The sequence below is a fragment of the Trachemys scripta genome, chromosome 23, assembly GCF_013100865.1.
Source record: "Trachemys scripta elegans isolate TJP31775 chromosome 23, CAS_Tse_1.0, whole genome shotgun sequence".
Classification (NCBI taxonomy): Eukaryota; Metazoa; Chordata; order Testudines; family Emydidae; genus Trachemys; species Trachemys scripta.
In genome coordinates, this window is record NC_048320.1 from 14,964,210 (window position 1) to 14,984,561 (window position 20,352).

The window sequence follows — 20,352 nt, forward strand, 5'->3', positions numbered from 1 at the left end:
CGGGGGGGGGGGGGGGGGGGGGGCACTGGGGGCCGCGCGGGGCCCCCCCCCCTCCAGCCCACCGGGGGGGCAGCAGGGGGGCACTGGGGGCAGCAGGGGGTCTCCCCTCCAGCCCGCCCGAGCCCCGGCTGGGGTGGGGGCAGCAGGGGGGCACTGGGGGCAGCGGGGGGGTCTCTCCCCTCCAGCCCGAGCCCCGGCTGGGGTGGGGGCAGCAGGGGGAGACTGGGGGCAGCGGGGGGGTCTCTCCCCTCCAGCCCGCCGGGGGAGCAGCAGGGGGGCACTGGGGGCAGCGGGGGGGTCTCTCCCCTCCAGCCCGAGCCCCGGCTGGGGTGGGGGCAGCAGGGGGAGGCTGGGGGCAGCGGGGGGGGTCTCTCCCCTCCAGCCCACCGGGGGGGCAGCAGGGGGGCACTGGGGGGGTCTCTCCCCTCCAGCCCACCCAAGCTCCAGCTGGTCTCTCTTGCAGTCGGGTTCGAGTTCTGGAAGCAGCTGTGTGCCGAACACGGCATCAGCCCCGAGGGCATCGTCGAGGAGTTCGCCACTGAGGGCACCGATCGCAAAGACGTCTTCTTCTACCAGGTACGGCGGGCGCCAGCTCTGCATCTTCCCAGGGCCAGAGCCCATCGCTCAGATCCAGCCCAGGCTGGGCCGGGCGCCCTTCCCCTGGACAAACAGAAGGCATTCCTCCTCCACAGGGACAAAACCCTGGAGGTCTGGCACTCCAGCCGGACCGTTGACATAATGCTGGTATCTCTAAAAGCCTCCCAGAGCCAAGGTGGGACCTTAGTCGAGAGTTTCTGGTTCACATTTCCTCTCTGTTCTCTGTGGCTGGAGCCCAGACTGGCTTTTGGGGTCAGCAGTAGAAAGACCCAGTTGTTATTTCAATTCACAAAGTCCATCCCTAAGTCTGGATCCTTCTCTATTGATGGAGCCTATCGCCTCTGTTGGGAACAAACCCCCTCTCTAGCTACTCCTCTTGCTAAGTTCACACTGGGGAGTTTCTGGCCACCCCCTCTCTCTTTCTAGCCAGCAACCCACATTCAGTTTGTGAAAGGGGCTGGCGACCTCAGTCCAGCCCCAGCTCATCTCCTTCAGTGGCATCTCTGCCGAGATCTACTGCTTAACAGCATGTTGTCATGGCCTGGAGCCTGGTGTGCTGTGGTGGGTATAGAGTGCTGGGGACTCAAGAAGAAGTTCATATTTGTTACATCATTTCTCCAATTGTGAGCTGTTTGGGTCAGGGCTCATCTCTTTGTTCTGTGAGGTCTGACCCCCAGCGTGCTGCGGGCCAGGTGCTCCCGTAATACAGACAATACATAATCGTTTCTTTATCTCGTCCATTGTGCCAGGATCCAGTAGAGGTGTGTTATACCTCTCTCCGACCAGTGGGGGGCACACTCTGTCACGCTCTCTCTTTTACAATCGGGAATTGTGCCCCGGCATGTTTCTAGGCCCTCTTGTCCTTCCCTGTTACAGGCAGATGATGAACATTACATCCCCCGAGCTGTGCTGCTGGACCTCGAGCCTCGAGTGATCCATTCCATTCTGAACTCCCCCTACGCCAACCTGTACAACCCGGAAAACATCTACCTGTCCGAGCATGGCGGCGGGGCTGGGAACAACTGGGCCAGCGGCTTCTCACAGGTAACAGGGCTGGAGTTGGCATGTGCAACCATAGTTCAGAGCGCTGGGCTTGAGATTTTGTCAGGGACGCCTTGCTTCCCAGCAGGCGCTGGCATGTGATTGTTGGAGCAAGCGCCGCACCTTTCGGCAGGGACTCACTGGTGACAGCTCGCCACCAGCAGGATCTGCTGGTCTGGCTGGAAGCCTTGTCTCCCAGCTGACGTGGCTTTGCATTATGCCTGGGAAGCAGCTCCTCTGGGGAAAGTACATGGACCGAAGCTTGCTTTGGTTTTATCTTGCAGGGGGAAAAAATCCACGAAGATATCTTTGACATCATAGACAGAGAGGCTGATGGGAGCGACAGCTTAGAGGTAAAGAAATGCGGAGGCCTCAGATTGGCTTCCCTTGCCTGTTGTTTTCTGAGCCAGACTGCTTTTTTTCCGAGCGGGAGCCCAATCTAAGGTCTCTGCTGTGTTTGCATGGAGTTGAAGTCTCTAGGGAAGCCTGGCAGTTGTGATGATCTCTGGGGGTCATGGTGCTAGGCAACAAGCATGTGGAAAGGGTTAATCCTAGACAGGAGGCCTTTCCCATCTCTGCCATGTCCTCTTGACCTTCCTCTCGACCCCAGCCCTCCTGAGGCAAGCAGGAGTCGCCCCTACTGAGCGTTTTCCAAATCCAGTTAAAAAGAACTCCAGCGTTGGACTCTTCTCAGGGGAGATGGAAGGGCTTGTGATATTTGGCCTCCATTTACCTTCTTGTCATTTCATCCCACTCCTCCTGCTTGTCTCCCCTAGTATCAGCCTGAACAATTTCTCTCTCCGCTTCCGAAAGGAGAACATGCTAGCCCCGTACCTGTGCTGTCTGCACCTCTTGGCAACCGTCTTTCCAGGTTGGCCTGCAATGACTCTCCTGCTCCAGTTAGGAGAAGCTCTGCTGAAGTGGCATCTGCCTGCTCTGTCCGGGCCTTGCAGTCTGAAGGGTGTTCAGTTTGGTGCCATGGGGGGGCAGCATGCAGCTATTTTCAAGAGGGGAGGGGAAAGGGCGATTGGGAAATAACAGTTGGCAAGAGGCCTAAGGAGCAGGTGGGAGGATGGCTAGGGCAGGTGGGGGAGGGGCTTGGGATGGGCTGAGCTCGTTTTGTTTAACTGAATAGGCGGGGGGGGGGGGTGTAGCCCCTTCCAGCGTCTGCCTGTCTCCTGGGAAGCTCTGAACTCCGGCTCCGGGGGCTGTTCTCAGTGGGTACAGAGAAGTGAGTTCCTGCAGTTCCGACAGGAGCGCTGCGATTGGTTTGTAGCTCTCTGTGCCTCATGGGTGTTTGGTGACTGCCTGATCGCACCAGCGGTTCTTGGCACCGATCCAGAGGGAGGCAGCCACCATCTGTCCTGGCCTAGGCTCTGGCATTAGCCGGTGGCGTGGCTAGCCCCGTTCGGCCTGTGAGGGTAAGCCCCCGCTAAGCTGCCTTCCCTTTGGTTCCAGGGCTTTGTGCTGTGCCACTCCATTGCTGGTGGAACAGGCTCAGGGCTGGGCTCCTATCTGCTGGAGCGACTGAATGACAGGTGAGTCCCCTGCTGGGGGAGGCTGGCCCTGCCTGGGCGTCCTGCCAAAGCATGAAGCTGGAGAGCGCTGACTCAGAGCCGGGGCCCCCGCCCCCGCCCCCACCCAAACACTGTCTTGTGCAATCCCTGGCAGGCCGCCCAGGGGATGGGCCGGCTCCTGCTGTGTCCAGGGGAGGCTCTGGAATTGGACCCCTGCTCTGCAGCCTCCCCGTCGCCTCTCAAGCCGCTCTGATCGGATGGCTGCCTTCTGGAGCTCTGCCCACGCTGGGCAAGGCAGGAGGCTGCAGCCAAGGTCCCTGCGCAGCCGCCCCTGCCTGTCCCAGCACGCAGCCTCGAGAAAAGGCTTGTGAGCAGCTGCTTAATCAGCCGGTGGATGGCTCAGCCTCGCCCGTGGCTTTGTCTGGCAGCCTCCTCCTGTGCTGTAAGATGCAGCATTGCTGGGACAAATTCCTCTCCTCCCTGGGAGCAGACTTTGGCATGCCGCGCAGTGACTCACTGCCGCCCGGCACGCTGGAGACTGCCGGGGAGCTCGTGGGAGGGGAGCGCTTAGGCGGTGGCTCTGGGACATTAACCAGTTAGGTGTCTGGGCGCTCTCCTCACTCAGGTATCCCAAGAAGTTGGTGCAGACCTACTCGGTCTTCCCCAACCAGGATGAGATGAGCGATGTGGTGGTCCAGCCATACAACTCCCTACTGACGCTCAAGAGGCTGACTCAGAACGCTGACTGTGTGGTAAGAGTTCTGCTGCAAGCCGGAGCGGGACCCATGGAGCCAGCCCCAACTCCCCATCACTCAGTACGGGGGCCCTCGAAGCTCTAACCTGCACAGACTGATATAAGTCAATAGATCAGCCTCCTCTGAGGTGAGGGCCAGCATCTACAGAGCACTGAAGGGCCTATGAGCTCTGGCAGAGCAGAGGGGCCTGGTGAGCCCCAGCAGACTGCCCAGAGCTCCACTTCTCCCCCCGGAAGGGCTGGTGGCTGAGCCAGGCCTGCAGGGCCGGAGGGGCTTGTGACCGCGAGGGGGAACATTGGCTGGGGAGGTGGGGGCCAGCTGCCTCCTGCTCTCCCTGCTACTCCAGGCCTTGGGCTCGCAGGGGCAGGGGGCTCTGGTGTACACACACAGGGGAGGACGGGGCTCCCACAGCGTCATTTGTAATCTGCCCCAGGGTTTGAAGCCAAGGGTCCAGCAGCAGGCCCCACCATAGGCCTTTGGGCACATACTAACCAGGACGCCTGCTCTCGGGGATTCCTCGTCTCTGGCACTCGGAGGAACAGGCACGGCTGCATTGGCAGAGTAGCCCCTGTTGGACGGCACCTTCTCTTCCTACCCTCCTTTTTTTAAACTGCTTTAAGACTGCTTGGGCCTAGAGGATGGATGTGCTGGCCTGGGGGCCAGCACTGTCTTGGGAGGGCTCCGGGAGGAGGAGAAGAGCTTTCTCTTGCCAGTGTCAGTTACGCCCCGGGATCGCCGGCCCCAGGAATGTGTTTGCTGGCCCAGTTGTGCTGTGGTATCCAGGCCCGCTGAGCTGTGGCTGTATGGATCAGTGCTCTCGCCCGGGGAGCTGGCCTCAGTCAGTGGCTTGGCCTCCTCTGGGCCCTGTCTGCTCGGATGGGGCCGACTTTCTTTCTTTTTTCAGGTGGTTCTGGACAACACAGCCCTGAACCGGATCGCCACAGACCGGCTGCACATCCAGAACCCGTCCTTCTCCCAGATCAACCAGCTGGTGAGGAGCCCCACTGGGGAGCGCGTGCTCTGGTGACTCAGCCACATGTCTGGGCCAGGGCTCCTCTCGGTGCTGGCTGATGAGTAGCTCCACTGGGGGGCTCGGGGTGTGGAGCTGGGACGTTTCCCTTGCTGCACTCGTGACTCCCCTTCTCTAGGGAGTAAAAGCACAGCTGAGCCCTGGCTCCAGGGAATCCCTCCAGAGCCTGCAGCCCGACTGTCTCTCCCCTCTCTGCACCAGGTCTCCACCATCATGTCTGCCAGCACCACCACGCTCAGGTATCCCGGCTACATGAACAACGACCTGATTGGGCTGATCGCCTCGCTCATCCCCACCCCCCGCCTCCACTTCCTGATGACGGGGTACACACCGCTCACCACAGACCAGTCGGTACGTGCTGCAGTTCCCCAGGCACACGGGCAGCCCTGCGCCATCCCTACGCTGGCTCCCGGTCGCCTCCCGCACCTCAGCCAAGCTCCTCTGTTGTGGCCCTGAGGCTCCCTGCAGCTTAGCTGCTGTCTGCCTCTCAGCTCGCATGCACTACCATGCACCCCCCCCTCCTCGCTTAGCCCCCGGCATGGCGGGACCCCTGCCCCCATCCTGCCTGGCCCCACCCCGAGCTGCTGTGAATGCCTCGGGGAGGGGATATCCCTCTCCCACGCATGGTAAGGATGGGTGCTCACGCTCTGCCAGCACCCCGTCCATCCCAGGGAGTGCAGTGGGGTTATTCCCAGGCTACGGGTGCTCAGATCCAGCCCGCTGGGGCAGGACGCCGTGGTGCCTTGCCATGCACTGCTCCAGGTGGGAGTACTGGATACCAGCCCCAGAGATCCCACCCCGGCAAGCACAGGCACCAGCCCCCTCTGCAGGGGCTCATAGTCTTTCCACTGAGGCTAGGTGAGCAGGACACTTGTTCAGTTCCCAGCGGGAGCCAGGACTCCACTGGGCCGTAGCGAAGGGCGGCTGGGCCAGTGTTCTGGGTCTGCAGGAGATGCTGCTGGGTTGGCTCCGCGGCACCGTTCTGCTCAGCTAACCGGGCCCTTTCTCCTCCTGTCGACCTGCATTTCCCCAGGACATTACTCAGAGAAGCAAATCGGAAAGGCTGCTGGCTCTGAAACGGGTACCCAGTGTGCTCTGTCCTCTCCTGTGCTGGGGGGGACTCTGCGGTAGTTAATAGGTGTCTGACTTAACCTCCCCACTTCCAGCCTGGGGCCACCTCTCTGCAAGTCCCCGGAAGCCTGGCCAGCGGAGCACGCCGTGCCCAGCCTGGGGCGGAGGGGATGGGCCTTCACGCGCCTCCAAGCGAACCATTGCATCCTGGCTCTGGGGACGAGAAGCGGGGTTTGCTTTCCCAGAGTATTCAGCGGCTGCAGCAGCTGTGGGGCTGGCTCTTCCCCCCTGCCAGCCCCCACTAGGGCCAGCCGTTCCTAGTGCCCAGGTGCTGTGGCATTTAATAACCGCCCAGCCAGCGCTCCCCACAGTCACCCAGAGCAGCCACGCTGCAGCTCTTCCAGCCTAGGGCCTGGTGTGCAGCTTCCTTTCACACCCTGCGCAGCCGACGATTAACCCTTCAGTCGCGGCCTGTTGGGGCACGTTGCCTGCTGCAGAGAGCTGCAGCCAGGCTAGGTGCATTATGGGAAGGTAGGGAGTGCTACGGCCAAGCCTGCTGCATGCAGGGGTTAATTGGGCACCCTCTGGAGAAGGGTGGGGGAGGGTTTGCTGGCCACGTTCCCAGCATGCGAGCTCCCTGCCCTGCCCCATTCCTCTGTGCGGGAAGGGGGCAGCACAGCCCCGTGTGACGTGCCCTGGGGACTGGCTGAGCGGGGCCAGGCTGCTCTGCTCCCAGCGAGTCCCCCATGAAGTGCGAGCCCAGGCCCTGCTCGGGAGCCTCCCTGCAAGACGCTCCAATAGCCACTTCCCAGGCCTTTGCTGGCTCTCTCTGAGCTCCGGTTAACTCAACTCCTCCAGTGCCAGGGTGGGGGAGGGGAGACGGGCTGGCTCCCTAGCACCCCTGGAAAGGGCATCGCTCCAAGCCTCCAGGCTGGGCCACCGCTGTCCTGTGACCTCCTGCATGCAGCTCTGTGCCTGTACATGTGACTGGCCCGCTCCACAGGGCTTGTGTGTGTGTCTCTCTCTCTTTGCTGGCTGGCCAGGGATTGGCCTCTGCTCACTAACTTCAGGCGAGGGCGGCAGAGCCCCTACGCCATGCATGTGCGTGGCTCCGCCACCCCCCCGGGACAGGGCACAGGGGCGGTCTCCCCCTGAGTGCCCCGTGCTGGCGTTTGCAGGTGGCCAGCGTGCGGAAAACCACGGTCCTGGACGTGATGAGAAGATTGTTGCAGCCTAAGAACGTCATGGTCTCTACGGGGCGGGACAGACAGACCAACCACTGCTACATCGCCATCCTGAACATCATCCAGGGTGAGGTGGACCCGACGCAGGTGAGCGAGCTGCAATCCTGGCCCACGCCAGGGCTGGCTGAGTCGTGCAGTCCTGGGCATCATGCAGGCAGATGCCGCTAGGGCTGGGCGTGGGAGCAGGCCAGGCGTTGCAGTGGGGAGCGGGCTCGGACGCCCACCTCAGCCAGGCTTGCAGGGTCCATGCAGGAAACAGCTGCTGGCAGAGCCGGCCAAAGGGCTAACGCTGCAGGTGCGGCAGGGGCCTGGATGCCGCCCTGGGAAAGGCTGCCTGTCGGCACGTCCTCTGCCAGCAGAGGTGCCTGCCCCACGAGCAGCACTGGGCCCGTGCCCCTTGGTCTGCACAGAGCGTCTGGCCGAGCAACTAGGCCAGCGCTGGGGAGTTCACGGTGCTCTGTACCCGTTTACGCTGTTTGCTGAGGGACCAGCCCCCTGGCCCCTCTGATGCTGTGAATCTCACCAGGGCAGGAAGCTGGAGCACCACTGCCAGCTCTTGCCTGTGTCTCCCTAGGTTCACAAGAGCCTGCAGAGAATCCGGGAGAGGAAACTGGCCAACTTCATCCCCTGGGGCCCTGCCAGCATCCAGGTGGCGCTGTCCCGGAAGTCCCCGTACCTGCCGTCTGCTCACCGCGTCAGCGGCCTGATGATGGCAAACCACACCAACATCTCCTCGGTGAGTACGGGCAAGGCCCCTCGCTCCCCCACCCCCCTGCCCTGGGGAGCCGAGTGCCCTTAGCAGGGAGGCTGCTTGGAGAGGCAGGGGCTTTCACCTTCACTTGCTCTCGTATCTTTTGACTCGGCTCTTGCCGCGTCTGCCGGCTGCCTCCTGCCCCAGCCCTGCCCGAGAAGGCAGCGGGTGGCACTGCAGAGCGTGGCGGCCCAGCCAGGCTAGAGAAGGCAGTGACTGGAATTGGGGGATGGGGCCAGTTGGTCGCCCTGCAGCATTTCCTTCAGTAGAAAGTCATTCCGGGTGCAGTTCCATGCCCCTCCCCCAGCCTCCGACCCCATAAACTCGCCTGCTGAATCCATTGGCAGGAACAGACGCTGTCCGCTGGGTTTGTCCATTAACCCAGTAGAGGGTTCCCTTTGTCCTGCCCTGCGGGGCCATGCTGCCATTGGAGGAACAGCCTCCTCGTGAGAGTAAAGCCCAGGGCCAGGAGGCAGGACTCCAGGGTTCTACTTCCCGCCTCTGTCACTGCCTCCAGGACCTTGGCAAAGTCACCTAGCCCCTTGGCAAGCCCTCTGCTGAAAGCAGCTTGGGGAGCGCAGGGTGTTCCCCAGATCACAGCCTGGCTGTGGTGGAGCCCCAAACGCAGAGGTTTTCTGAGAGCCCTTCACGTGGGCTTGCTCTGCATCACCCTCAGGTGGTGAGCCAGGGTAGCCACAGGGACTCCCCCTCTCCCCAGGGTAGCCATGGGGATGCCCCAGCTCCCAGAGACCATCCAGCACTTTCCCCTGGCGTGTGGGGTGGGGGTGAGGGCCGGGCCAGGCCGTGCCCCCATATTCACGGGGACTTGTGGCCGGCACAGCTGTTCGAGCGGACATGCCGGCAGTATGACAAGCTCCGCAAGAGGGAGGCCTTCCTGGAGCAGTTCCGCAAGGAGGATATCTTCAAGGACAACTTTGACGAGCTGGACAACTCCCGGGAGATCGTGCAGCAGCTGATTGACGAGTACCACGCGGCCACACGCCCCGACTACATCTCCTGGGGCACACAGGAGCAGTGAGCACCCGCAGGCTCCGCTGGGGAGCGTGCAGAGAGCACGGCCCCTTTCCATGTAACTTCAGGGGCCACAAGCCACCCATCTACATGTTAGGCCTCATGGCTTCTGTTCACCCCCTGGGGAGGGACAGAGTGGGACTCACCGGCACAGCAGCACTGCACCTTTGGGAGTCACCTCATTGTGGGGCAGAGCCTGTAGGCCCCTCCTCCCAGCAGGACCCCAGCCCTGGTGGCTCCCGTAGTACAGGGGCCTTTCCTCGGTCAGGGGCAGCGGCTCGCCGCCAGTGGGGGTGTTGTGTGGGAGCAGGGATCCTTGCCCTAAGTGATCCCCTTCTCGGGGAGGGTGAAAGCCACATGCCCCAGCCTGGACCGGGCCGGGCCAAGACATCAGCCAAGGAGGGAGCGTGGAGGACCTGGCTTTGCTAAGCTGGGCCCCTCAGCTACCCTCAGTCCTTAGCCTGGTTCTTTCTGGGCCTGGGCAGCGGGCGCAGAGAGCAGCGGGCGCTGCTGAGGGCTGTAGCTATTTGCGTAGCTTATTTTGTTTCAATAAAGGCTGTCGCTGCACTGAGCTCTCCCTGTGCTGCCGGGGCATGACAGAGACTGGAACGAGGGCACGGAGCGGGTGACAACAGCCCCACCCCCAGCCAGTACTGCCCAGGCCCACAATGCTGGGGGGGCCCTGCAGAGCCAGCTGCCCCCGAGCTGCCTAGGGGAGGCCAGCCTGGGGCTTTTCCCCCAGCAGCAACCAGAGGCCCCAAAGCACCCTGGGAGTGGGGAGCCCAGCCCTGCTTCACTCCTGGGAGCTCCCTGAGCTGGAGCGTGGGCAAGGCCCAGCACCCCATCTAACCCAGTCCCAAGGGTGGTAGAGCCAGAGCTGGCTGTGGTGAGGGTGGGCTGGGGCTGCGGCAGCTCCAGGGGAGCAGGCCTGGGGCTCCCTGCAGGCAGCGCACAAGGCTGTTCTCAGGGCCTGGGGCTGCCAGAGTCCAAAGCCAGAAGGAACCAAGAGTGAATGGCCCTCGGGGCGGGTCCAGGGGTTAGTTACTCCCCTGCATTCCAGCCATGGGCCCGTGTCAGCCCTTGCTCTGCTCCACTGAGTCTGGTCTCAGAGAGCCGTTACCCAGGGAGGTACTTACAGACTGATCGGCTTCCCCCCGCACCCATGCTGAATAGACAGCGCCTGGGGCAGGGTTTCTAATCGTTTCTCTCTGTCCTGGCTCCAATTTATCACCATCCAGCTGGAATTGTGGCCCAGACCTGGGTGGGACGGTCCCAGCCTCTGCAGCCTGCAGAGGGTTCATGTGCTTGGGTTGGCACCAGCCGAGTGCCTGGCCCCAGAAAGCCAAGGGTGGGTGAAGGCCCCTGCCCCACTGCTAAACCACGCGTCCCACCTGCACCTTCCCCAGGGTGGAGCAGCCCAGCCGCAAGGCGAGGGGGGCAGGAGGAGCCAGGAAGGGACACTGGGGGCTGTGGACATGGGACCTGCCCAGCTGACGGGGCTAGCCCAGCAGACTCCCAAATGCCATGGCTCAGCCCCAGCCCGCATTCCCCTCCCCTGTTGGGGGGTGATTCTGCCACCTCTCCTCCCCAGGGTCCCTGCCAGGCCTGGCTCCACCCTCCTAGCCCATGGCCTTGACTCCTAGCTCAGCCTGGAGTAGGGCTTTGCCTGGGGCCCGTTGGACACTAGCCCCCTCCCTGCCAGGCTGAGGAAGAGAGTCCCAGGGCACCACAGCAAGGGCTGGATTTAGCTGCAGTTAAAGGGAGGGGCTTGGTTCACCCCACAGCCCAGCCCCTCCCCCCCCCCAGAGCAAGCAGCTGAGCCAGGCGGGGGGGGGGGGGGGGCCCACTGGCTCCAGCCCAGGTGAGAATTAGCCTTTTCCTCTGGTCCAGCGGCACAGAGACAGGAGCTAAAAATACTCCCCTGCCATGTGCCCAGCCCGGCTCCCACGCCCTGCTGGGCACAGGCGGAAGCTGGGGGCTGCCTCCTCCCCCCGCTCCCTGGGCAGGCGCCTGGTGAAGCTGGAACTGAGGCTGGGGGAGGTGGCTGCAGTGTTGATTAAATGCCAAAGGTCAGAGCAAAGCAAGGCTGGGTGCCAGTCCCCAGCAGCCCTGGCACTCTGCCTCCATGCCAGGGGTCTCTGGCTGGGGGAAGGGACCAGCCCAATCTGCCAGTGACATGGCCATTGGCCCTTGCGTTAACCCAGGCGGGGCCTTGGGGGCATGCAGCCTGCGCGGAATTGCATCTCCTCCTCCCCCAGGAGGACCCAAGACAAGGCACCAATTTCCTCAGAAAGTCTCCGGGTGAGTGGGCAGCTTAACTCCGCTGCAGGCTGATCCAGGACCCCAGCCCCCAGTACTGAGCGTGGTGGCAGAGAGGGCAATACACCCCCCACCCACCCCCAGCCTGCACCCCCAGGCCTGTCCCTCCCACTGGGGGCAGGACTCCTTCACCAATGGGGGGGGCAAACAACAGCCCAGCTGGGCTACCCACGCATGGGCCCCTGGGGAGATGCTTCCAGCAGATCCTGCCCCTTGTCCCAGCTGGCCACGGGGAGCACCTAGGGTGCTACATGGGACAGTTAAGGTTTTAGGCTCTTGAGGTCGCCAGCTGCCTGGGAAGCCCAGGGCAATTCCCCCTCAGTGAGAATGGCACAGGCTCTCTGCAGACTCAGGCAGGAGCTACTGCGCTGGTTACGCTCTGGCCCCATTTTCATCACAGGCACAGAGACGGGAGGTCACTAAAGCAGGCCCCGATTCTGGCCACAAGTGGCAGTTCGGCAGAGATGCCAGGCTGCCATCCCTCCCTTGCCCCAAGGGAGCCCCGCCCCCGGGCTGCGGCGTGTCAGAACAGAGCAGGCTCTGCACTTTCCTTGGGTGTTTATTACAAAAACAAGAACAGGAACTTTACAGAGGCAAGACAGAGAGAGGCCTGAGCCCCCGCTCCCATGAAGGGCCCCCCCAACATGGAGCTAGTGCATCTCTAGGGCAGCCTGGCCAGCACACCACAGCACAGAGAGACAGGCCCACCCGGGAACAAGCCGCCACTCAGAGGCCGCCTGCAGCTTTCTGGGGCAGAGAGGGGGAAGGTGCTTGGTGCACAGGACAGACAGACGGATGGGGGTGGAAGGCAGGATGCGGCCGCTGCCAGCGCTCTCGAGCCCTGGGGAAACTCGCTGCAAGTTACCAGTGGGCCCAGGGCAGGGATCTGCTCTGCGGGGGGCCTGGTGCCAGGGCACAGAGCAGCGTGAAGGCACCTGCGAACGCCACCCAGCACCTGCCCACAGGGAGCTCGGCCCCAGGCAGGCAGCCCTGAGAGAGGCCCCTTAACCCTTCAAGTGCTGGGAGAAGTCACCACAGCCTCTGCACCTCCCACCCATGGTCCTAGCAAACAGACTGCCAACCCCACCCCCGCAGCAACTGGCCAGCCTCAGGGCCCCCAAGCAACTGCACAGCCTGGCCCACCTGTGCTGGTGCCCAGGTCATCACCAGAACCCAGGGGCTGCATGGGCGATCCCGGCGGGCACCCCCACCTTTCCCACCAGCCAAGCAGGACTGGCAAGGGCGAATCCCCAGCCCGGGCAGGGACGGGCACGACATACCAGTCGTGCCACGGCAACGTCCCCCCGAGCCGGCAAGGCACCAACACCAGCACCCCAAGGCAGAGCCAGGAATAAGGTGCCAAGCAGTGTCTGGCACGTCCCCGCCAGGCTGGGCACCCGCAGCACCCAGCTGGGGGTGCCAGGGAGAGTGCAGGGAGCTGGCATGTCTACAAATAAATTAAGGAAATAAACTAGCAACCCAACAGCTGAGTGGGGGGAGCGAGTCTCTGCCCGCCCCCCGCCCTCCACCCCTGCTCAGAGCCAGGGGCTATAGATGCCACACTGGATGTCCAACTCCTCCGGACCATGTAGTTCCAGGGCTCTGACCCCGGGGCCCAAACCAGACCCCAGCAGCCGACGTCCCAGCTCCCCAGCCCGGATCCCCAGGATTCTCACAGTGCTGGCGGGCGGCCCCGGCCCCCTGTACACACCAGGGCCACTGCTGGTGCAGGAGTGGCCCACCAAAGGGCACGTCACCTGGGCTGGCACACAGGGCCAGCAAGCTAGATGGGGAAGGAGCCTGCGCTGGGCTGGCCCCGCCAGGGCGCGCTTGCTGGGCACAGTCTCTGCTGCGGAGGAGGAAGGCCCGAGTCCAGTGAGTCCCCAGGGCGGCAGCCGTCGGCCAGCTCCTCCCGCGGGGGCGTCTGCCCGGTGCCCAGGCTGGTGAGGTACGTGTGCAGGAGCTGGGCGATCTCATCCACCTGGAGGGGAGCAAAGGCCAGTCAGGGGCACTCGAGGTGCCCTGGAGCCTGGGCTCGGCCCCCGGCCCGGCCCCCCAGGCCCCAGCTCCCTGGTGTCACTGCACAGCCCAGGCCCCTAGCGCTGGGCTCCTGCGGGGGGTACCCAGCCTGTGCTGCAGGGAGACCTCGCTCCGTCTGCGTGGGGAGGGGCGGGAGTGCGGGGCCTTACCCGGGAGCACTCGAAGAGCAGGTCCCTGTCCCCCACGGAGAGGTGGAAGGTGCTGCTGTCAGACACCCCGAAGGACGAGATGCGGCCGTAGCAGAAGCTGTCGAAGGGCTCGGCCTCCCCGGGCTTGTACAGAGACACGGCCTTGGCCCCGACACCCAGCCACAGACGCTGGGGGCAGCTGCCCTCCGGGCTCTGCAGACAGATGGAGAGTCAGGGACAGCCCCACGGACCCCAGGCCCTACCGGCCCCATCACCCCCCAGCTCCATCCCCCGACCCCAGTCAGGCTGCTCAATGCCCCCGGAGAAGTTCAGGGTAATGATGGGGGGGGGGGGGGGAAGACGCTGCAGCTGCCCCCAGCCCGGGTGGGGCTCAGTCTCCGGTGGGGTGGCTGCCAGGGCTGTGCCCCCAGAGAGCTCCCCCAGGAAATGCTCGTCTCCTGGCTGTGATCCACCCCCCATGCAAAACCCCAGGAGAGCGGATGTAAAATGGCTGCCCCTCAAGCAGAGGGGCTCCTGTTTCTGTAGGTCCTACAGAAAGCATGTGCTGTGCTCCGGTGCTGCTCTGCAGAGGGTACAGGGCCCCGGGGTGGGGGAGACACACACAACCCTGCTCCAGGGACCCCAGCCCAGGGAAGGGGCTCACCGTGTGGAAGTCGACGTCAAAGAGGGTGGAGCCGAATCCCGGCCACTCCCGCACCAGCGCCAGGTAGGCGGCCATGGCCTCGGCCCGGCCCATGCCCTGCAGCAGCTTCCACCTGTCCACAATGGCAGCCATCACGCTGGCGCCCTCCTCGCGCAGGCGGCCCCGCAGCTTCTGGTCCTGTTCCGCCCGCTGCTTGGCCAGCGAGTGGCCCCAGGGCAGGGCGCCGGCCAGCAGCCCCGCGCGCAGGCGGGCGCCGGGGCACCTGGGCGGGCCCTGGCAGGAGGCCCGGAGGCGGGAGTGCAGCGCGTGGACGGGGAAGAGCTCCTCCGGGCGGGGCACGGGGGCGTGCGTGGAGAAGTCGCTATTGATACTCTGCAGGCGCAGGGCGGCCAGGGACTGCAGCGTGTCCTCCGACGTGGGCACGTAGCCCCGGATCACCATCTCGTGCGCCTGCAGCGGGGGGGGGAAAGGGAGGGTCGGACAGGGAGCAGCTCCAGCAGGGAACAAGGGCTAGAGAGGGATTCAGCTGGGGAGCAGCCCTGGGGGGCTGTGGGGGAGAGACAGGTGAGTAGCCTGCCCCCCATGCATTAACCCCTTCAACCCCCTGGGGTGGGCTGCTGCAGCTGTTGGGTCAGGAAGCACGGGGGGTCCTGGGCCAGGACGCGGGGCTGATGCCCCCAGGGCAATGCAGTGGCAGGAGCTCACAGCGCAGCACTGCCCCACTCTCCTGGCGCCCTGGGGGCCCCGTCACGAGCCGCCGCCCTGCTCAGCCCAGGCTGGGGCCCGGCTCCTACCTGCTCAAAGAGGAGGGCGAACTCCACGCTGTCCCGGGGCACGTTCTCCGTGTCCAGGAAGCCGTAGTGCTTGAAGCAGAGTCTCCAGGTCGAGTCCTGCGTCGTCTCCTCCCCTGCCAGGCTGGGCGAGGCCGAAGGGACAGACAGCGCCCGTTAGCACCAGGACCCACAGACGCATGCAGCCCCCCAGGCTCCTCCTGGGGCAAACGAATCACCCGGGCCCAGGCAGAACTGTGCTATCGTCATGGGGCCCAGGCAACTGACATTGCCCCCCACACACACTGGTTCCTCCCTCCCCTTGGCTCCCCCCAGCTCAGGACTCCTGTCTCCCAGCCCCCCTCCGCCCCCCCTCCCCGACTCCCCCCAGCTCAGGGCTCCCATCTCCCAGCCCCCATCCCTCTCTCTCCCCAGCCCCACTCTGCCCCCCCTCCCCCTGGATCCCCCCAGCTCAGGGCTCCTGTCTCACAGCCCCCCTTCCTCTCCCCCCCTGATCCCCCCAAGCTCCCCTCTCCCTGGTTCCCCCAAACCCCCTCCACCCCTTTTCCCTCCCAGCCCCCAGGCCCCCCTAAGACAGCTGCACAAGGGGACATTTACTTTTCAAACCTGGTGAGGACGTCGGCCACCAGCGTGGCCCTGCCCACGGGCCGCTCGTGGTGCCGACTCTGCTCGTAGAGTGCAAAGACGTTGGGGCTCTGAGACAAGCCCAGCCGAGCCACCAGCTCTCGGGCCACCTGGGGCGAGACAAAGGCAACCAAGGGGTGACTGCACGCCCCGGGCCACGGCGCTCAGGGCTGCAAAGGGACACAGACAGGTCACGGCGGGGAATCCCAGACATTCCCCCAGCGGCTCCCACCCGCCTTCCACACGCCCCGGGGCACCAGAGCTGGGGTCTGCTTTCCGCAGCCCTGAGCCCAACACAGGGCCCGGCGTCCCAAGGTCACCCGCTCCCTCCACTCTGCAGAAACCTGCCCCCTCACGGCTCAACCCTGGTGCCCCAGCCTGGGCACTGTGGTTGGGAGCCGCCCCTCCATGCTGGGCCCCCCACAGCCCGTCCCCTGCCCCACTCCCTGCTCACCTCCTCGGCCGTGGTGTGGGAGCTGATGGCCACGGTGCAGGCGGAGGTACCAGGGCAGTGCACAGTGCAGAGCATGTCCTGCCGCTGGATCAGTACCACGATCTCGTCCAGCGAGGGGACGCACTCCCGCACCTGGGTCTTGTCCAGGGCCGCCGCGATGAAGCGCCCGTACTCCGCCATCTCCGAGCCGGGGAACTCGCGCTCCGTCCTGTGGGAGAAGATCAGGGAATGAGCAGCACCAACCACGCTGCCCAGAACCCAGCCTCTGGGGTCCGGCCGCCATCATGCCCTGCCACAGGGGGTGTAACAGGCGGCCTGGAGCCAGGACCTTGCCCCTCGCTCTGCACCAAGGACGCCTGGCACGCAGCCCTCGCGGCTGCTCCATCCCCAGGATCCCACCCACACTACAGTCCCCGTCACCCCGCGGCCTGGCTGGGAGCTCACGGACTATTTCAGCAGCCAGATTTGCGCTCTGCTGACAGGACTGGGAAGGCAGACATGGCGCCTAGCACCGTTAGCCCACGGCACTCACTGTCACAAGATCACACTGGGCCCGAGGGCTCAGACACAGACGTAGGGAAGGAGGGCAGCCAGACCCCCAGTGGAGGGGGCACGTACCCCTCTGCTCCAGGCCTCGTTCCAAGCTCCCCATGGGGCAAGGGCTCTGCAGAGCAAGGCCGTTCACCCCTCCAGTACACGGCCTGGAGACACATGCACTGCCTCACCCCCCGCCCCCAGATTCCCAGGGCCCAGTGCACCCTGCCACCCCTCCCCCAAGGCCCAGCACGCCCCCCTCCTCTGGGTCCCCAGGCCCCGCACCAGCAGCGTTCTCCCCTGGGGTGCACACCCCACCCCCCTGCACTTGCCTGCCCAGGTGGAAGCGCAGGTAGCGCAGGACAGGCGGGGAGGGCAGGAAGGTGCAGCTCATGCAGGTGAGCAGTTGCCAGTAGCGCAGGTTGCCAGGCCCCCCGGGCGCCGGCGGCTCCGTGGTCTGCTTGACCAGCTGGCAGTAGATCTCGTCAACCAGGGGCTGTAGATCCAGGCAGGTCTGCAGGACGCCCTGGATCAGGGGCACCGGGTCTCGCTCCGACTCCAGCTGCTGCAGGGAGTTGAAGAGCCTCACGGCCTCGTCACGCAGGGTCATGTAGCCCTGGGGGCTGGGGGCTGGAGGCGGACGGCTCGGTTAACAGAGCAGGAACCAGGCAGGTCAGGGTTGGGTCCCGGCTCCCGGGGGCCAGTCCCTGGATCTCGCTACGGCTCAGCTCGGCCCTGACTGAGCTCTGGGGGGGGCACCTGGCACAGTGGAGCCCCCCCGCCCATCACCAAACACCCACCCAAACCCTACCAGGCCCAAGTGTCACCATGGCGACCCAGAGGGGCACAGACGCTGGGCCTGCTCCCCGGCAGCTCAGAGCAGGGCTGGTGGGTGGGTCAGAGCCCAGCTCGGCTCCTGGCAGCAACCCACACTCTTCCTGCCCTGCAGGAGCGCTGTGCCCAGGACAGGGGGACGGGACGTGAGAGCTGCCACGTGAGAATCATGAGACAGACACGCAGGGGCCTGGGCAGCAGCCCAGCCGAGAGCCCGGAGACACCTGGCAGCCACGTCTGCTGGGCCCACAACGGGGAGGCTCTTCCACGGCGCCCCCCACTCCCTGAGCCCCCCATTCACGGGGTGGCACTCCCCCCGTCCACGGAGCCCTGTGTTCATGGGGCAGGCCCGCCCCACCCATTCACGGAGCCCCGGGCAGCACATCCAGCCCTGGCCCCCCTCCCAGGGAGCCGCAGAGCTGGGCCCCGACCCCGCCCACTCACCGCTTTGGTCGGAGCTGCCGTACGGGAAGGGCAGCAGGGGCGCATAGAGCGGGCTGCTGGTGTAGCGCAGGACCGGGTTGCAGCGATAGATCTGCTCCAGGATCTCCGGGCTCCCGCGGTTCTCCTGGGGAGACAAAGGCGCAGCCGGGGCTGCAGGGCAGGTGGCGGGGCACAGACGGGCGCAGCAAAGGCAGGGGCTGGGGCTCTGGGTTCCAGTCCCGGGGGGCTCTGCTCTGCACCCAGGCAGCGTGTGCTGCAGGCCATGGTTTGGGGGGTCACGGGGAGCCAGTGATCGTCCGGCAGCAGCTTCCCCACCCGAGGGCTGGGAGCCAGCCAGGGCTGTGGCAAGGGGAGAGGAGGGTCCTGGGGGAGCCATGGGCCGGCCCAACACGCCCCCCTCCCGGCCTCACCTCGATGTCGTGCATGAGCAGCTGCGTGGGCGTCTGCACGGGGGCCTTGCTGTGAATCACCTTCTGCACGGCACACACCCAGTGCACGGCCTCGTTCAGGTGCTCGCTGTACAGACGGTAGCAGTGCTTCCGGCCAAACACCGTCACACTCCAGTAGCCTGCGAAGGGCAGAGCGCTCACGCAGGCCGCAGGCCACCAGCCCCGTGCCCCAAGCCCCCTCCTGCTTCCCCCCAGCCAGAAGCCAGCTCCAGACAGCAGGATGGGCCCTTCAGACCTGGCCCCCTGCACCAGCGGCTGGGCCCAGGCCTTGCCACCCCCAGCTGGACCCAGGGGCGGGAACTAGCAACCAGAGCTGCTCCCGCCAGGGAGCCACATGCAACCCGGGGGGAAGCGCTGAATGCGGAGCTAGACACGCCCTTTCCCAGCAGCTCTGCATGGGGACGCCGGTGAGGTCTGTGTCCCAGACGGACGCCCTCCGGGCCTCTGTTAAGGATGAACCCTGCCCCCAACCCCTCCCTGGCGTCCGCGCCACTGGCCGGGGGCCGGGACCCATACCGGTCTCCTTGTAGGTCTGTTTGTCGGGCCACTGCACGGAGCAGAGGCTGGTGAGCACCAGGGTGCCCAGGCGCCTGGCTCCCACCTCGCTGCTGCTGTAGTAATCCAGGGAGTCCTGGGTCAGCACAAACCAGTATTTCCGGGGCCGGATCCACGGGCCCTTCACGCCCCCCCGCGCCTCCCTCTGCAGCCAGCCTGGGGGGACAGAGAATGGGGTGAGTTCCCCCAGGGCCCAGCACCGCCCCGGCTCCCCGCCGGCCAGTCCCCCCGCACCAGGGCAGTTCTGGCTGTTGGACCCCCGCTACACAGGGGCCTCTCCGGGAGAGGGTGCGGGGGAAGGCATTGAGCTGACCTGAGGGGCAGTGGGCAGCCAGGATCCACCCTCCACGTGCCTGCAGCGCAGTCCAGCCCCTGAGGGACCCCCGCATGGCTACAGAGCCCCCTTGGCAGCTGGGGGGCAGGGCTGCAGCAGAGCCGGCCTGGCTGTGGCCCCCCCACATTACAGCTCGGGGGGCCGGGGAGCCGCCGCTCACGTCTGGCCAGCGCCTTATGCAACCACAGGAAACCAGCTGGTCCTGGCCATGTCATGGCCAAGCTGGGGCCTTCAGGGCCTCCACGCCCCCCGCCGGTGCCTGCAGCCTCAGCCCAGAGCAATGGGAGCCAGGGGGAGGAGTGGGAGTGTCTGAGGTTCAAGACTCCAGGCTCCTTAGAGCCCCAGGTTCAAATCCCCGTGGGGCTGGCTCAGGGTCTGGGCCAGCGTGGAGCCCTCCCCATCCGCAGGGACCAACCACAGGAAGCAGGGAACTGCCCAAGCGTCCGTCTTCCCCTTGGGGTCCCCCAGCCCCTCACCCACCTTTCACAATGGCATCAGAATCCTCCTCCACCGGCCCCGGCCCTGGCCCCTTCTCCGTGATGAGGCTGCGCATCTCCTCCGAGGCCGGCAGAGACCTGGGACCAAGACAGGAGGTGAGTGAGGGGCCCCAGGACCAGCCAGTCCCCTCAGGGACCCGCGCACCCTGCTTGGCACAGCCAAGGCTCAGCTCCTTGCCTGGGGGTACCAGGCTGGCACAGGCCACCTGGCAGCAGCACCCCTCAGCCCCTGAGGCTCACGGCCAGGCTGGGGCTGCAGACAGGGGCACAGAGAAAGGGGGCTCAGGGGGCAGCGCCGGCCCCAGAGGGGGCAGCAGCCCGCCTGCCTTGGCCTGAGTGGAGACAGGTGGCACCCCCAGTGCAGCCCAACGGGCACGTTGGGAGACCCTGCCAATGCCCCAGCTCCCAAGGTCCCACCAAGGAGTCTGGGAGGAGCCCTGGCAGGGGAGGGGGATTCATGCCTCACATCATCCCAGCCCTCCTAACAAACCACTGTAAAACCAGCCCCACCCCGGGGGGTCTGGCCCCAAGCACCTGGCCTCGGCCAAGACTAGAAGAGGGGCCCTCAGCCCCCGATGACCCCCCCCCAGTGACTGTGCATGGCTCACACGCAGCGGTGCGGGGGTGTGGGGTGACCCAGTCCAATC

The 20,352-nt window shown here is 65.2% G+C and overlaps 2 protein-coding genes across 2 annotated transcripts in view; one reads left to right on the plus strand and one right to left on the minus strand.

Annotated features, from left to right (window-relative positions):
• Positions 1-9,609, plus strand: part of TUBG1 (tubulin gamma 1) — a 10,270-nt gene extending 661 nt beyond the window's left edge. Inside the window, exons 2-11 of the mRNA XM_034755645.1 lie at positions 464-576; positions 1,474-1,641; positions 1,923-1,991; positions 3,097-3,176; positions 3,781-3,907; positions 4,815-4,901; positions 5,142-5,291; positions 7,190-7,342; positions 7,830-7,991; positions 8,848-9,609. Of these exons, the coding sequence (XP_034611536.1) occupies positions 464-576; positions 1,474-1,641; positions 1,923-1,991; positions 3,097-3,176; positions 3,781-3,907; positions 4,815-4,901; positions 5,142-5,291; positions 7,190-7,342; positions 7,830-7,991; positions 8,848-9,045 (1,307 nt within the window). The 3' untranslated portion in view covers positions 9,046-9,609. The remainder of the gene's footprint in view (positions 1-463; positions 577-1,473; positions 1,642-1,922; positions 1,992-3,096; positions 3,177-3,780; positions 3,908-4,814; positions 4,902-5,141; positions 5,292-7,189; positions 7,343-7,829; positions 7,992-8,847) is intronic.
• A 2,289-nt stretch (positions 9,610-11,898) lies between these two features.
• Positions 11,899-19,783, minus strand: PLEKHH3 (pleckstrin homology, MyTH4 and FERM domain containing H3; the record flags this gene model as incomplete). Its single annotated transcript, XM_034756116.1, is given in 11 exon segments — positions 11,899-13,338; positions 13,547-13,738; positions 14,190-14,639; positions 14,984-15,104; positions 15,578-15,714; positions 16,059-16,266; positions 16,925-17,222; positions 17,871-17,994; positions 18,281-18,438; positions 18,836-19,030; positions 19,689-19,783. Coding segments are annotated over 11 exon segments (2,154 nt in total). The 3' UTR covers positions 11,899-13,140.
• Between the last annotated feature and the right edge of the window lie 569 nt (positions 19,784-20,352).